This window comes from Phodopus roborovskii, unplaced genomic scaffold, assembly GCF_943737965.1.
Source record: "Phodopus roborovskii unplaced genomic scaffold, PHOROB, whole genome shotgun sequence".
In the NCBI taxonomy this organism is placed as follows: domain Eukaryota; kingdom Metazoa; phylum Chordata; class Mammalia; order Rodentia; family Cricetidae; genus Phodopus; species Phodopus roborovskii.
Window position 1 is genome coordinate 49,129,130 of NW_026126407.1, and position 16,364 is coordinate 49,145,493.

The 16,364-nt window shown below is 45.7% G+C and overlaps 1 protein-coding gene across 15 annotated transcripts in view; it reads left to right on the forward strand.

The window, feature by feature from the left end:
* Nucleotides 1–135: 135 nt before the first annotated feature.
* Nucleotides 136–16,364, forward strand: part of Tsc2 (TSC complex subunit 2) — a 33,895-nt gene continuing 17,666 nt past the window's right edge. For 8 of the 15 annotated variants that reach the window (XM_051181201.1, XM_051181204.1, XM_051181202.1 and 5 more), the window contains exons 1-15: nt 137–320; nt 2,347–2,433; nt 3,901–4,011; nt 4,877–5,021; nt 6,099–6,216; nt 7,378–7,426; nt 7,759–7,884; nt 8,242–8,315; nt 9,374–9,500; nt 10,274–10,417; nt 11,307–11,444; nt 11,830–11,933; nt 12,218–12,299; nt 12,537–12,692; nt 13,133–13,249. In XM_051181201.1, the coding sequence (XP_051037158.1) occupies nt 183–320; nt 2,347–2,433; nt 3,901–4,011; nt 4,877–5,021; nt 6,099–6,216; nt 7,378–7,426; nt 7,759–7,884; nt 8,242–8,315; nt 9,374–9,500; nt 10,274–10,417; nt 11,307–11,444; nt 11,830–11,933; nt 12,218–12,299; nt 12,537–12,692; nt 13,133–13,249 (1,716 nt within the window). In that variant the 5' untranslated portion in view covers nt 137–182. Of the gene's footprint in view, nt 321–2,346; nt 2,434–3,900; nt 4,012–4,876; nt 5,022–6,098; nt 6,217–7,377; nt 7,427–7,758; nt 7,885–8,241; nt 8,316–9,373; nt 9,501–10,273; nt 10,418–11,306; nt 11,445–11,829; nt 11,934–12,217; nt 12,300–12,536; nt 12,693–13,132; nt 13,250–16,364 lie in introns of all 15 variants that reach the window. The other 7 variants (XM_051181207.1, XM_051181208.1, XM_051181211.1 and 4 more) reach the window with 2 other exon arrangements.

The following is a 16,364-nucleotide window of genomic DNA, read 5'->3' on the forward strand; positions in this document are numbered from 1 at the left end:
GCCTGATTGAGATTGAATTGTCCCAGGGGTTGTAGGGAGGACAGATTATTGCCTATCCTAGACCTAGGATTCTGGCAACTGGAGGTTCATCTCAAGGGCAGGAGGGCATAGCCCTTTCTCGGATGTATCAAGTAATACGTTTCTCCTGCACAGAGCAGTTCTCTGGTATTGCCCTACCCACCATGGCCAAACCAGCAAGCAAAGATTCAGGCTTGAAGGAGAAGTTCAAGATACTGTTGGGACTGGGAACATCAAGGCCAAATCCCAGGTGTGCAGAAGGCAAACAGACGGAGTTTATCATCACATCGGAAATCTTGAGAGTAAGTGTGCAGCCTCTATTTTGGCTAGCCCCACATGTAGCGCAAGGAAGGCTAAGTTTGTCTGTCACTGGGTTCGGTAGGAGGTGAGTTGCTGGTGACCCTGCACAGGGTCGCTGTCCCCAGTACTGTGGAGTCATATACATGTCCTTTCTCAGGATCTGGGTGACTTGCCCTAGCACCTAGCTTTAGGATTTAGGTAATGCATGAAAACTTACTTTGCTTAGTGTCATGGTAGATGCACATGGGAGACTGAGAAGATAGGATTATGAAGTTGGAGGCCAGCCTGGGGCAACATAATTCTTGACTAACCTGAGCAACAATAGTGAGACCTAGTCTTAAAACAAACAAGCAAACAAAAATGGTAGGCCATGGTAGCACACATCTTTAATCCCAGAACTCTAGGAGGCAGAGGCAGGAAGATCTCTTGAGTTTTGAGTTTCAGGATAGCCAGGGCTATACAGAAACCGTATTTAAAAAAAAAGACAAAAACAAACAAACAAACCCCCCCCCCCAAAAAAAAAAAAACCCAAAACACAGAAAAGAAAGCCGCTTTTCTAGTTGTGACCTGAAAATCATCCTTTTTGCAGGGTTAGGAATATGATGAGGTGCTAATTGATGGTTTGTGACTTTTGCTCCTTGTTAACTTTTTGATGATGCAGATGTAGCCTAGTTCTCACATACCAGCCCTCACATATAGTACCAAAGAGCTATAATTTGCATTTGTCCACTTGTTTGTTTTTTAACTTTTACGTGTATGAATCTCTTTTTTCTATTTTTGTTTTTTCAAGACAGGGTTTTTCTGTGTTGTCCTGGCTGCCCTGGAACTCAGAGATCCACCTGCCTCTGCCTCTGAAGTGCTGGGATTAAAGGCGTGCACCACCACCACCACCACCACCACCACCACCACCACCACCACCACCACCATCACTGCCGCTGCCTGACTGTGTATGGGTTTTTTGCCTACATGTATGTTTTACCCATAAATAATAGTGGAACTTTTATACTTGGAACATTTTCCACTTAGATACAAACCAAATACTCATCATTTGATGAGGTTTGTAAATAAAATCGTACATCTCTATACAGTGGGATACTATTTAACAGAGGAAAGCATCAAATAGTAACACATGCCCCAATATGAGGGAACATTGAAAGCATGTTAAATGAAGGAAAATAGTCATAGTAGCCTCATAATTCATGAGTCCAGTGTATGAAATGTCTAGATAGAGCAGATAAATCATAGAGGTGGATGTAGGAGCTAGATGGAGGAAGGAATTGATAGGTAGTTTTTTTTTTTATTGTGATAAAAACATTCTTGAAATAGTGGAGATGATTGTAATACCCTGAAGTTTGCAGTTAAAATCATTAGGCTGGTTATTTATGCCCATAATTGGAACACTTGGGAGTCTAAATCGGGAAGATAATCTTGAGCTCATAGTCTGGGCCTGAGTTCTAGGGTAGGTAGGGTCACATAGGAAAATACTATGAATAAATAAATAAAATTGTTATAATGGTATATTTTATATTATGTGAGTTTTATCTAACAAAACTTCCAGTTAGGAAAATAAAGTTGCCCCTTGTCAGTCCAAGAGCTGGAGAAGTAAGTTCTTCCATGAATTCTGGTCTACAGCTGGCCACGTTTGGTAGTGCATGCCTTTAATAACAGCACTCTAGAGGCAGAGGCAGGCAGGTCTCTGTGAAGTTGAAGCCAGCCTTGTCCTTATGGTAAGTTCCAGGCCACCTAAGACTACATACACAAAAAAATAAAAACAAAATGAGAAAGGTCTATAGTTAGACATGGTGGCTTTCCCTTGCAGTCCTAGTGCATGTGAGGCTGAGGCAGAATTGTCTATGTTTAAGGTTGCTCTGGGTTATAATGTGAGTTCAAAGATAGCCTGATTCTTAAGATTCTTAAGAGAAAAACATAGGTTTACAGATGAAATGCAGAGCAACTTGTAGGTGGTTTGTGACTGGTTTGTGACCCCTTTTCTAACCATTGTCCCTTTTCCTTCTTTCCCTTCTATAGGAACTGAGTGGTGAATGCAGCCTCAGCAATCGTATCCGTATGATAGGACAGATATGTGATATAGCAAAAACTAAGAGATTTGAAGAGGTAGGTTTCAGCTATACTGGGAGAGCTGTACATGCCAGCTCTAGGCTGTTGAGAAGCCTTCAGTTTGCTGTTGCTTTGTTGAGCTTTCTCTCTTGTTTTTGAGACTTGATATGTAGTCCTAGCTGGCTTGATATTCACTGTGTAGATCCAAGCTGGCCTTAAATTTGGTATGGTCTTCCTTCCTTAGCCTTCATCAGTGTAATATGGGATTACAAGTGTATGCCAGATAGCTAGCTTTGGTGTTTGTTTTGTTTTTTTGAGACAGGGTTTCTCTGTATTGCTTTGAGCCTTTCCTGGTCTGTAGGCCAGGTTGGCCTCGAACTCACAGAGATCCATCTATCTCTGCCTCCCCAAGTGCTGGGATTAAAGGTGTGCACCACTAACGCCCAGCTATTTCTTGTTTTTGTTTTTGTTTTTGTTTTAGACAGGGTTTCTCTGTGTAGCCCTGGCTGTTAAAGAATTTGCTTTGTAAACCAGGCTGGCCTAGAACTCAGAGATCCACCTGCCTCTGCCTCCCAAGTGCTAGGATTAAAGCCATGTGCCACCGTTACCTGGCATGACAGTTAGCTTTGTAATTATTTAATTTTTACTATTTTAGAGAAATTTAACTTTCATCTTAATGATGTGGAAACTTCTAGAAATGACCTGAGTTAAACTCTCACGGTGACAAGAGGAATGGATTTTCCCTGAATTTCTGGAAAGGGTTAGGGATATGAATATCCACGCATCCACTTTTTTGGTGGTTGGGGGTTCATGGTACCAGGCAATAGTGGCTCACTCCTTTAATCCTAGCACTTGGGAGACAAATGCAGGTAGATCTCAAAGTTGAGGACAGCTTGGTCTATTGAGTGAATTCAAGGACAGCCAGGGTCACACAGGGAAACACTGTCTCAGAAAAAAAGAAAGAAAAAGAAAAGAGACAGGGTCTCACTATGTAGTCCTGGCTCACCTAGAACTCACTATGTAGACTAGGCTGGCCTTGAATTTATTCCCACATTCTCACCAAATCAAGGCATCCCAGTCTTGGATACTGTTTGAGAAAGGCAACTGATTGATTGCATCAGACAGACAACCTTATAGAACACACAAAACTGGTTTATTTTGGTGAAATATTTTCAGATTTTTTTGATGTTGTGTGTCCAGTGAACAGTTTTCTTTCTGGAAGTCAGAGTTGCCATATGACACTTGAGTTTCATCATCCTTGCCTAGCATCTGTGTGTGAGATTCAGGTGCAGATCCACCAAGGGAAGTGCCTTGCTACATATCAGAGAAACCCTGTCTCAAAACAACAGAAAAGAGAGAGCAAGGGAGGGAGGGAGGGAGGGAAGGAAGGAAGGAAGGAGAGACTTGAGTGTGAAATGGTCTGAAAGTCTGTAGTCACTAGTGCTGCCATTTGATTGAGGGGCTAGGGTTCATGGATAGCACATCCTTATCACCGGCCTCTCTCTGTTGTGGCCTCTCTCATAGCATGCAGTGGAGGCACTTTGGAAGGCTGTTTCAGACTTGCTACAGCCAGAGCGGCCACCAGAGGCCCGACATGCAGTTCTTGCCTTGTTGAAGGCCATTGTGCAGGGACAGGTAAGGGCAGAGCTGGACAAACCTGTGGGATGAAGGCAGGCCATCTCTGGTGGGATGCTGTCTTTGGTGGTCTGCCAGGGGTGGGGTCTCATGGTTAACAGAAGCTCTGGAACCTAAGTATGTGTGAGGCTATCTTGGTGTCACAACTCATGTCTGGTGATCTTGGCTAATCACTGTATCTCCCTGAGCTTTCATGTTACTGCTAATTGAGAATGCTAACTGTATCCTTCTGGGAGTGGTACAAGTAAGTTTGTGCAGAATGTCTGGAGTATGGCCATTGTTAGCTTGCTCTTATTGACCAATTTTCCATTTATGGCTATTTCCCCTGTTTATTATTATCTAATCACTTAGGTCTAATCACTTAGGTCTCAGCTGACCCTTTAATGCCCAGGGCCCCTCTCTGTTCATCCCCGGAAGGGTCCTCCTTTAGGCTACTTTTTCTTAATAGTCTGGCCTCTTAGAAAGGTTTCTCCTTACTCTTACTGTACTCAGGCTGTTGTGTCTCTCCTAAGGGCTGAGGCACCTCTTCTGGGGCTAGATCTTTGTCTTCACAATATGAGTACACAGATGTCTACCCTGACTCTTGAGCTGGGGACAGAGCAGGAGCTTTATTGTCACTTCTGTCTGCTTGCATGCACCTGACCATGTTTAGAGCTTGATGCATTAGGTGGTGTATGCATGCCAGCTAGCTGTTGGTCAGTACCTCTGGCTCCCTTTTTGAGCCCTATGATACTGCTGATCTATCATTCTTAAGGTGCTTCTAGAGCATGCCTAGAGTCTTGGGATCTGATGTACTTTTTGGCTTTTTGATATCTGTAGGGGAGATGCTGGCAGGTCTCTGTTGACCACATGGTTTTATCTTTAGGGTGACCGTTTGGGGGTCCTCAGAGCTCTCTTCTTCAAAGTGATTAAGGATTATCCCTCCAATGAAGACCTCCATGAAAGGCTAGAAGTTTTTAAGGCCCTCACAGACAATGGAAGGCACATTACTTACTTGGAAGAAGAACTGGGTAGGTACCATACAGAGCACAAGGTTCCTCTGGCGTTGGGAATCAGAGATCTCTGGGATGAGAAGACCCTGGACCCCCAACCTGGGGGAGGAGTGTTGCAGTTGATGAGGTGGCCTCTAAGGGGCACAGGATTATATTGCTCCTGCTCATCTGGATTCCTTTGTCTTGGTGACTGATTACAGATGTACTGATGGGATTAACTCTAGACTTGCTGCTTAAAGCCTTTGGCTGGCAGGGCCAGAAGGTGTCTTTTTGAAATGGGTGATGCATTTGTCTTTGGATAGGGTGCTGATGACCTGATTTCAATCTAAGTGCCTGGGTCCCATCTTCCTAGTTACCAATGGGTCTGTGTTGTCACCGCTGCATTAGTGTGTGTGACATCCCACTCTGGTTTCTGCTCTTCCTCCTGTCATGTGACAGAAGTTTCAGTAAGTTTTAAGACTTTGTTTCCGTTTGGTGAGGGAAAGATTGGGGAGTAATTCAGCTTGGGCCCATTCTGATGCCCAGAAGTGGGCTTTAATAGTTGATCTGCCTCTGGGACAGGGGCTGTCACAGTTTGCCATCAAATTTTCTAAGGCTGTGTGGCCTGCAGCCTTGCCTGTGTCTTTCCAGAGATTCTTTGGAGGGAGGGGACTTCTTAAGAACCTGCCTTTTGAGCAAGCATTGTAATGTTTGTGCCCCTGTCATGGAGTCAAGCCTTAAATGGAATGCTTGCTTCTGCAGGGCGGTGGTGGCTCACACCTTTAATCCTAGTGCTCTGGAGGCAGAGGCAGATGGATTTCTGAGTTTGAAGTCAGTTTGGCCTACAGAGCTAGTTTCAGGACAGCCAGGGCTACACACAGAAACCATCTTGAGAAATGAAAAAAAAAAAAAAAAAAAAAAAAAAAAAAAAGAAAATAAAAGAAAAGAAGGATGATTGCTTCTTCTATCAGCTCAGCTCCAACACCCAGGCAGAGCCAGTATCTGTCAGGGCTTGTTCGGACTCCTGTTGAGCCTCGTTGGGTCCAACAGAACCTGTAACAGGATACAGGTTCATTTTCCTGGGGGAGGAGTATAGCTTCAACTTTTCTCCTACAGCAGAGTTTGTCCTGCAGTGGATGGATGTCGGCTTGTCCTCAGAATTCCTTTTGGTACTCGTGAATTTGGTCAAATTCAACAGCTGTTACCTTGACGAATACATTGCATCAATGGTTCAGTAAGTAAAAAAATTAATTAAGGGCTGGGGTACAGCTGGATGTTAGAGCTGTTGCTAGAATGCAGAAGACCCTGAATTCCATCCCCAGCTCCAGAAGAAAGAAAAGAACTTCACTGTTACTTTGGTGACAGTTCACTGTCTTGTGTTTTGTTTTAAGCTCTGCAGGGTGAATAATGGGGGTGAAACGGCTAGATATGAGCTGGGCAGTGGACGTAGTCTTTTTTTTTTTTTTTTTTTTTTTTTTTTTTGGTTTTTCAAGACAGGGTTTCCCTGTGTTGCTTTGCAGCCTATCCTGGCATTTGCTGTGTAGACCAGGCTGGCCTTGAACTCACAGAAATCCGCCTGCCTCTGCCTCCCTCCCAAGTGCTGGGACTAAAGGCATGTACCACCCCTGCCTGGCTATAACCACATATTTTTATAGTTTTTGTTTTCATTGCATTGTATTGTATTGTGTGGAGGTCAGAGTACAACTCTGTGAAGTCTTGTGTTTTCTCCTTCCCACCTTTGTGTGTGTTCTGAGGCTAAAACTCAAATTTCTAGGTTTGTATAGTAAGTACACACTAAACCATCTCACCAATTCCCTTTTTGTCTTTTTTTTTTTGTGGTTTTTAGATAGGATCTCACTGTATAGACCAGGCTGGCCTCCAACTCAGACTAATCCATCTGTCTCTGCCTCCTGAGTATTAACAATAAAGTGTGTGCCACTATGGTCAGCTCCTTTTTGTCATTATTTTATTTTAATTTACTCATATATATGTATTTTGTCTGCGTATATGTCTGTGCACTGTGTGTGTGCAGTGCCTTCGAAGACCAGTAGAAGGCATCAGACACCCTGGTCCTGAAGTTAAAGATGTTTGAGACAATATTTGGGTACTGGGAATTGAACCTGGGTCCTCCAAAAGAGCAGACTGTGCTCTTAACCACTGAGCCATCTCTCAGGTGTAGTTTTTTTTTTTAAACAATTTTGTATCCTTCCATGAAAGCAGAGGCTTTCTCTTATTTACACCATGCACTCAACACTAGGCTGTGGCACAGAGTAGGCATGCTATGGAGACACCATTCAAGTAACTGATACTGTACATTGAACAAAAAATGAAATATAGTCACAGAGTCTTCTGGGAAACACTATTTGAACTGACTTTTTTTTTTCTTTTCCTCTAGCATGATTTGTCTGTTATGCATCCAGACAGTGTCTTCTGTGGACATTGAGGTCAGTAATGCTCAGCTTTATTTTTGGTGGGCTGGGGTGTGAGGTCAAGCCCTATTTGCCTTTCTCTGGCTGTGTGGATTCTGGAGGCTGCTCAGCTCCTCTGAGCTATAGGTGTGTGCTCTGTCAGGACAGTTGGGTTGTCTACATGGTGGAGTAATCGCTTAGGATGGGAAGTAGCACTTAATGGTGTACTGTGATGGTGTGTTACAGTGCCTCCCAAGTGCACACTCACTCTTGCTCACTTGTTCTGTGGTTTCTACAGAGGCTGCTTAGGCAGTAGGGAGGAGGGGAAGAGTTGGAGGTGCCAGTGTGATGCTCTACCCCTTCTGCAGGTGTCCTTGCAAGTGCTTGATGCCGTGGTCTGCTACAACTGCTTGCCAGCTGAGAGCCTGCCTCTGTTCATCATCACCCTCTGTCGCACCATCAATGTCAAGGAGCTGTGCGAGCCTTGCTGGAAGGTAGGTGTCTCCCAGGCTATTTCTGGGAGCTCCTTCCCCAGGAAATGTCTGCTGCCAGCACCTGGCAGGACAGGGCTGTGTGTTTTCAGTGAATGCTGCTAGACTTTTGGGTTCACCAGGCAGTGGCCCATTGAGGCCATCCCACTGGCCATTGCAGGTTGTTGAGCTGAACCTCAGCTTTGGGAGCTGTTTTGAGAGCTCTGTAGTTTTTTGCATTTGGAAAGGGAACCCAGTGAACTAGTTTCATGGTGGGACTGCAGAGCTGTGTGCACACAAGGCAGGTGGAGGCCAGGGCTGCCCCGTGAGCCTGGGGCATATAAGAGTTAACCCTTACGGTGTGTGTGTTCTGTCTCCCAGCTGATGCGTAACCTCCTAGGCACCCACCTGGGCCATAGTGCCATCTACAACATGTGCCGCATCATGGAAAACAGGCGAGTGTGGACATGCCTGGCGAGGTGCCTGGTGAGGGCGGGTGGGTAGGATCAGGAGGAAGCTGTAGAGACATGGCTGGCATTGATGAGCTTGGGGTTTTCCTGTTTCTTTTGGGTAGCTGTTCTCCATTGTGCATGTGACCACTGTCTTCTGCTTCTACCAGTCTATCGGGATGTTCACATTTATACTGAGTTTCCTTTCCAACCCTGATGGCCATAATGTGACTTCCTTCCTACCCTGCTACAAATCTAGACTTATGGCACTAACTTGATATTGTCCTCACCTTCACCCCAATAGCAAAGCCATTACAAGTCTTGATGCTTTTATCCTGAGGAGTGGCTCAGATTTGCCCACTATTAGACACTAGCATCAGAGCTCCCCTTTTTGCTGCCCTCTGGCTTCCATCATTGCTTCCAGAAGCTTACTGTTGTATAGCAGCCATTTGAGGTTTCTCTCATATAGATCTGACCATGTTGCCCTTTTTTTGAAATCATAGTGGTCTTTCCTCTGAAACAGACCCAGGGGATGTCTTAACCCTATCTTAGTCCCATAAGCCTCTTGAGTTTTCTTTCTTGGCATTCTTCCTCCTGCTAAGGTTCTTTACACTTTACTCCTGGTAAAATGTTCTTCCTACCTGTGCTGAGTCCTGAATGTTCTATGAGGTCCTGATATGGTAGTTAGTTGCCTGGCATCTTGGAATACTTTTCACTATGTCCATGGCTTCTCAGCTGTGATTTCAGATGTAGCTTTGAGGGATTCTTGAGTGTCTGCCTTTCACCAGGGTGTTATCACCATGAGGCTCAGGGTCTTGTCACTCACTCACATTGGAGTCCCTTTGTCTGCTGTGAGCCATAACCCATGGTGATCAATGACTGAACAAGTCGTGGTGGAATCGTAGTTGCTGCTGGCCTTTATCTTCCCGGTCGTTTCCCAGACTATACTTCTGCACTGTAAGTGCAAGGTGATTCCTAGGGACAGTGCCAGAGCCCAGCTCTACCTTGGGCCCTACGCTGACCTGGGACTCTGCTCACATCTGACTTCCTGGGAACATTTTCAGATCATACATGGAAGATGCCCCACTGTTGAGAGGAGCCGTGTTCTTCGTAGGGATGGCACTCTGGGGAGCGCATCGACTCTATTCTCTCAAGAACTCTCCCACGTCTGTGCTGCCGTCTTTTTATGAGGTAAGGGATTTTCTACACCACAGTGGGTTGGGGAAAATGGGAGGACTTGCATCAGGTTTGCCCACATGTCTGGCTGGGGCTTACTGGGCTGCAATTAAGCAGATATTTAACTATGGGTAAGATTTAGGTCTATGAAAAGGTTTTATTCTCAAGAAAATATTTTATATTATGAATAATCTCTTGCCCATCATCAGTGCTGAACTACTCAGTGTTGCCCCTGGGATAGTGTTCTTCCTCAGAGTGCCGGTTCCAGTTTGTCAAGTAATAATTTTGCCATCTCTTTGAATGATGTCCACAGCATTGCTTTTGTTCTGTGGTACCCTGTGATGTCCAGAGAACTTCCTGTGGGTGCTTGTATTTGGTTCTCATGGCTCCCTGGTGAGCTAGGATCCTCATCTTCAGCAGAATTGCTCAGACAAACTGCCTTTCATTTGATTGTATAGTCTCCTGATCTTCAAGGGTCTTGCAGGGCTGGTACAGGGTGTGGTCTTTGCACATTACATTGCTTGCACCAGAACTTAGTACCTGTCACTTAGCTAGAATTTGAGCTACTGACTCCTCCAAGTGAGTCCTTTTAGAGGCAGGGTCTTTGGGTCTTGAGTTTAAATAACAGGTTCCTTTCTGGGATCCACATGTGCTTTGTGGGCATGTGTGGTAAAGTGCTGACCATACATGCATTTTTTTGCACTCACCTCTAAGATTGGATTGGAGGGGGGCTTCTTCTTTGTGAGCAAAAAGCAGCTGATCCTCTGTGCTCTGTGGCACTGTTTCAGGCTATGACCTGTCCTAATGAGGTGGTGTCATATGAGATTGTTCTGTCCATAACAAGACTCATCAAGAAGTATAGAAAGGAGCTCCAGGCTGTGACATGGGATATTCTTCTGAACATTATTGAACGGCTGCTTCAGCAACTTCAGGTAAGGAAGGAATGCCAGAAAGGACTAAGATCCAAGACAGGCAGGCTTGTCCCTGATGAGAGGCCTGCATGTATCCCTCCCATGCATTTGGGCCTTTCTTGGGGTCTGAGTGCTTGACATGGCTATTTGCTGGTGGTTCTTGGTGGTGCTAATTTGGCTTCCATTGAAGGACAGATCTTTTTCTTCCAGGCTCTAGGCAGAAATATGCAGTAGATGAGCAAGGGCTGAGCTTGTGACTGTTCTGACCAAGTGACAGGACAAGTCACCTCCATAGCTCGACTAGTCCCTGAGGCAATTTCCAGAGCATCTCCACTGCCAGTTGTGACTTTGGAGGACATTAGTGAATGTTAACCACACTGCTAAAGAAAACACCAGGGTGACACATTCCTGAGTGCAGGGTGTGGGTGATGAGGTTAGCATCTGGTGTGAGCTCAGCTGGGACAGGCAATGGAAAGGGGGCATGCCAGTGAAAGGACAAGGACAACCTGGGACCTGGCACGGTTCTAGTTGAGTTGTAGTTGTGTAATAGACTGAGCAGGACATACTTTGGGCCTGGTAGAGGAGGTAGGTGGCCACACTCTTGGAACTGAAAGGTCCTGGAACCTGGGAGCAGCAGGCAAGGGTTTGGAGTTGTAGTCTTCACTTCGCGTTTGCTCTTCTTTCCAGACCATGTTTGATAGGCTTACCCTCCATTCCTGTGTTAGGAAATGGACCATAACAATGGTTTCCATATTTCTCTCAGATAGCCTGGCTAAAGTAAGAGTGTGTGTGTGTGTGTGTGTGTGTATGTATGTGCGCACGCGTGTGGGTGTGTTTGTATGTGGCTCCTCTCAAGCTGTGTTTGGAGGGCAAAACAAATTAGTTTATGTGGTGTATCTTGGTACTATAGAACCTGGACAGCCCAGAACTCAAGACCATTGTCCATGACCTGCTGACCACTGTGGAGGAGCTGTGTGACCAGAACGAGTTCCATGGCTCTCAGGAAAGATACTATGAACTGGTGGAGAGCTATGCAGACCAGAGGCCTGTAAGGACCCTATCCAGTGTGGGGCTATAGGGAATGGTTACCATGGTTTCGCCTCCCGAGTGCTGGGATTAAAGGCATGCGCCGCCGCCACCACCACCCAGCTAACCATTCATTTTTTACCATGCCTGTGGAGGAAGGTTCTGGGCTGGTTCTACAGAGACCATTTCTCCCATGGCAGTAGTCATTTTGCCAGGATTCCTCTGCTTACTGCCAGACTGTTCCATGGGTTTGACATGAGTTTCTCTCTCCCAGATTTTTATTTTTGCTAAGTCCCCACTGGGTTATGAGGAGGCTAATCACTGGGTTCTGGGTCTTCAGCAGCAGGTTGCAGCATCTGCAGAAGGGTAAATGGCTTGCTGACCCTGGAATTGTCTTCCTTTGACAGGAGTCTTCTCTCTTAAACTTGATCTCCTATAGAGCCCAATCCATCCACCCCGCCAAGCACGGCTGGATCCAGAACTTGCAGCTGTTGATGGACAGGTTCTTCAGGTAGTAGAGCCTCTGTGATCCCTTTGTCACCAGGGGCCTGTCCAAGACCTCAGGGAGGTTCTCCAAAATCACAGCTTTTGATGAGTGAGAAGGATGGCCTTTCAGTAGGATGGTGTCCTCTTGTCCACATGGTGGTCATAAAGATGGCCTCTCAGACTTGGCCTTGGTTGGGTTCTTGATGGATTCCATGAGGATAGTCCAAAGTTGGGCCTCCCTGCTCAGTGCACGTGTGCTGAGGGTGCAAGTGTTCTCATCCAGCTGAAACAGGTTTGCTCCTCTCCTAGGAATGAGTGCCGCAGTGCTGTGCGCATCAAGGTGCTGGATGTGCTATCCTTCGTGCTGCTTATCAACAGGCAGTTCTATGAGGTGTGTGCTGGGGCAAGCTGGTCTGGGTTCCACCCCCACCTGGACCATATACGTGCTCCAGCAGAGCTGGTTACTGTTTGGGGTCCTCCAGCTGGCTTCATCCCTCCCTGTGGTCTTTAGTGATACCTTAACTGCTTTGGGTCTGTGCCTTGAGGGAGTCACAGTCTGTCACTGAAATATGTCCCTTGTTTACTGTGGGACTGGACGCTCACCTTCTCCAATTTTTGTCCAATGCAGGAGGAACTGATTAACTCAGTGGTCATCTCGCAGCTTTCCCACATCCCCGAGGATAAAGACCATCAGGTTCGAAAGTTGGCCACCCAGCTGTTGGTGGACCTGGCAGAAGGCTGCCACACCCACCACTTCAACAGTCTCCTGGACATCATTGAAAAAGTGAGAACCATCTAGAGGTCTGGGCTGGTAAGGGCAAAGCCCTGTGGACAGCGCATTCCTTGGGTTCTGCCCCATTCTTACTGTGACTGCTGGCCGTTTTCATGGGCAGCATATCCCTCGCATCAGAGTTGTGCGGTGTCAGAGATGTGTTGAGCCACCTTGTTGCTTGGACAGTGTCCCACCTGCAGCCCCTTGCAAAAGTATTTTGCCATTCTCGGGGATCTGGTCTGCTCAGAATGCTCAGGGCTATGGCCCTCACCCTCCCTGTGTAGTCACTTTGTCCCATTAGTTTTGAAGTGGTAGTTTGTGAACAGCCACTTGTGTAAAAGTGTATCTTCCCTCCTGAAAAGTACAAGAGAAGTTATTTGCTGTAGAGGAAGAGCTGTGGGTAACCACGTAGGAACCCTGAATTTGGAGCTTTCATGCTGGTCTCTTGGAAGGTGATGGCACGCTCTCTCTCTCCACCCCTGGAACTGGAAGAAAGGGATGTGGCAGTGTACTCGGCCTCCCTGGAAGATGTGAAGACTGCAGTCCTGGGTCTCCTGGTCATCCTTCAGGTGGGCACTCTGGAAGGGCAAGAACACTAGATTTTGTCTACTCTTGCTGGAAACTTCTCTAAAGAGATGTATCTCTCTCTCTTTTTTTTTTTTTTTTTTAATTTAATTTAATTAATTAATTTATTTATTTATTTTGGTTTTTCGAGACAGGGTTTCTCTGTGTAGCTTTGGAGCCTATCCAGGAACTAGCTCTGTAGACCAGGCTGACCTCAAACTCACAGAGATCACCTGCCTCTGACTCCCAAGTGCTGGGATTAAAGGTGTGCATCACCAATGCCTGGCAAGATGTATCTCCTGGAAGACCCAGCTCTGCCGGGTTTACGGGGATTGGGTGGTAAAATGGGCAGTGGCAGAAAGGTGAGATTGAGGTGTGAGAGACCTGCATTGTGCCCTTGCTGTTTACAACTATGTAGTCTGTGCTGCCCAGAGCTACCTCTGCATTCCTCTAACACTCGATCCCAGTATAGCTGCTATGCAGAGAAAGCCCATGCTTGCCTTGTAGCTGTTTTCATTTCAGACAGCTTTACTGGGGTTCATATATCATACAATTCCTTCCGTTTACAATGAAGTGCTCATTAGGTATAAATATGTTCACAAGGCTGTGTAGCTATCCCCATGGGTCAACCTGAGCTACATAGTGAGATGCTGCTCTATCAACATAATACACACCTGAGGAGCCATCACAGGTTTGTTCTGTTCTGTTGTTTTTTAGTGTGTTCGTGTGTGTGCATGCATGTGTTTGTGTGTGTGTGTAAGTGTAGACATACTCATGCTACAATGCACAGTGCACTTGGAGGTTCACGTGTCAGTCCTCATTGTCCACCTTATTTGAGACAGTGTCTCTTGTTGCTCTTGTTGTTTGCCACTGACTACTCCAGGCTAGCTGGCCTGGGAGCACACAGGGATTCTCCTGCCTCTCCTTCCCGTTTCCCCATAGGAGCACTGGATTTCAGATACGTGCTGCAACATCCTGCTGTGTGTGAGTCTAGGGATCCAAATGCTGGCCCTTCTGCTTATATAGCAAGTACTTTCCCACTCCATCTCTGTAGCTCACTTTTCTTTTTAAAGATATAAACTAGCTGGGTGTTGGTAGTGCACAACTTTAATCCCATAATCCCAGCACTCGGAGGCAGAGGCAGCTGGATCTCTGTGAGTTCAAGGTCAGCCTGGTCTAGGGAGCTAGTTCAGGATAGCTTTCAAAACCACAGAGAAACCCTGTCTGGAAAAACCAAAAAAAAAAAAAAAAAAAGAAAAAAGAAAGAAAGAAAGATATAAACTAGACTGGTTTTGATCTCTTGGTCCTCTTGCTTCCTTCCATCTCCTAAGTGCCGTTATCACAGCTCTGCTTGTCATGGTCAGCTCCTGGGCTGTTCTGCACTCATGTGTGTTCTGATTCTCCATCAGATCAGTGTATATTGTTCTCCATAGCTAAATCGCTTCTGGGTTTTGTCTTTTATTATTTTTTTTCTTTCTATTTTTGAAAGAAACTCTCATTATCTTACCAAGGCTGATTTTTAATTCATGATCTCCCTGCCTCCACTTTTCTAGTTGGAGTGAATACAAATGCACTTACGATGCCTACCTCCTAGCAAATTCGTGTGTGTGTGTGTGTGTGTGTGTGTGTGTGTGTGTGTGTGTGTGTGTGTGTGTGTGTTACATTGATGCAGGGTCTCATGTAGCTAAGATTAGCTTGGACCTTACTTTATAACAGGCTGACTAGCTCTCAAGTGCTAGGATTTCTATTGTGGACTACTATGCTGACACTCTTTAGTTTTAAAAATTTGTATTTATTTATTTTATGTATGTAAGTTCTCACATGCACACATGTACAATATATGTGGGTATTAGAGGATAGACAATTTGGTTTTTTATTGGTTTTTCAAGATAGGATTTCTGTGTGTAACAGCCCTGGCTGTACTGGAACTCACAGATTTGCCTGCCTCTGCTTCTTGAGTGCTTAGAATTACCTCCTGGAACCTCCACCTCCTGGCCGAGGACAGACAACTTTTATGGGAGTTGATTTTCTCCTTTGGCTTTATGTATTACAGGAACCAAACTCAGGTCATTAGGCTTTCTGGCAGTACCTTTAGCTACAAAGCCAACTCCCGTTTTCCTTTTTGAGAAACAGAGTTCTCTATGTATCCTTGGCTGTCTTGGAACTAGCTATGTAGACCAGGCTGACCTCAAACTCAGAGATCTGTCTGCCTCTTTCTTTCACATATTGTGATTAAATTCAAGTTCCACCTGGCTGCATGCCTGGCTCTCTCAAGCTTTTTGTATGTTTATTTTTTTTCAGACAGGCTTTCTCTGTAGCTTTGGAGTCTGTCCTGGAACTTGTTCACTTGCTCTGTAGACCAGGCTGTCCTGGAACTCAAAGAGATCTGCCTGCCTCTGCCTCCCAAGTGCTGGGATTAAGGGCATGGAGTACCACCACTGGATGTTCTCTCCAGCTTTTGAAACAGGGTCATACTGTGTAGTTCAGGCTGGTCTACTCAGGGAGATCCTCCAGCCTCTATCTGAAAAGGTTATATCAATTGGCATGCAAAGAACTCTATACTCTGCCTCCCTTCTCTGTTGGGAAGGAGTGGTTCCTGTGGGCCACATGATCAGGATAGAATAGGAGGGGAACTTAAGTTGTTTTTTATCCTACCTTGGAAGTCTAGCTGTGAGGCCAAGTTCCTGGCTATAGGTTGAGCTATGTTCTCTTGGAGGCAAAGTCTTGGCCTGGTCACTTCCTTACAATGTAAATGGTTCAACATGTAGACTCCCACAGAAGGGCTAGATTCCCTACCAACAGCAGCTGTCTGAGGCCCTAGGTGTCCTTTCCTAAATTATCAATCGTGGATGTGGTTTGTGTTGAATTTGTCACCTCAACCAGGCATGGTGTCACATGTCTTTGATCCTAACACTTGGGAGGCAGAGGCAGGCAGGTCACTGAGTTTGAGACCAGCCTGGTCTACAGAGTGAGTTCCAGGACAGCCAGGGCTACAGAGAGAAACCATATCTCAAGAAAAAAAAAAATTGTCACCTCAAGTCATTTAGGGCAGGGCTTTGGATGCTATGTTTTGAGACAAGGGAAAATATCTCTGTCAGTCGTCTTTAAAAGAAGAGAGTT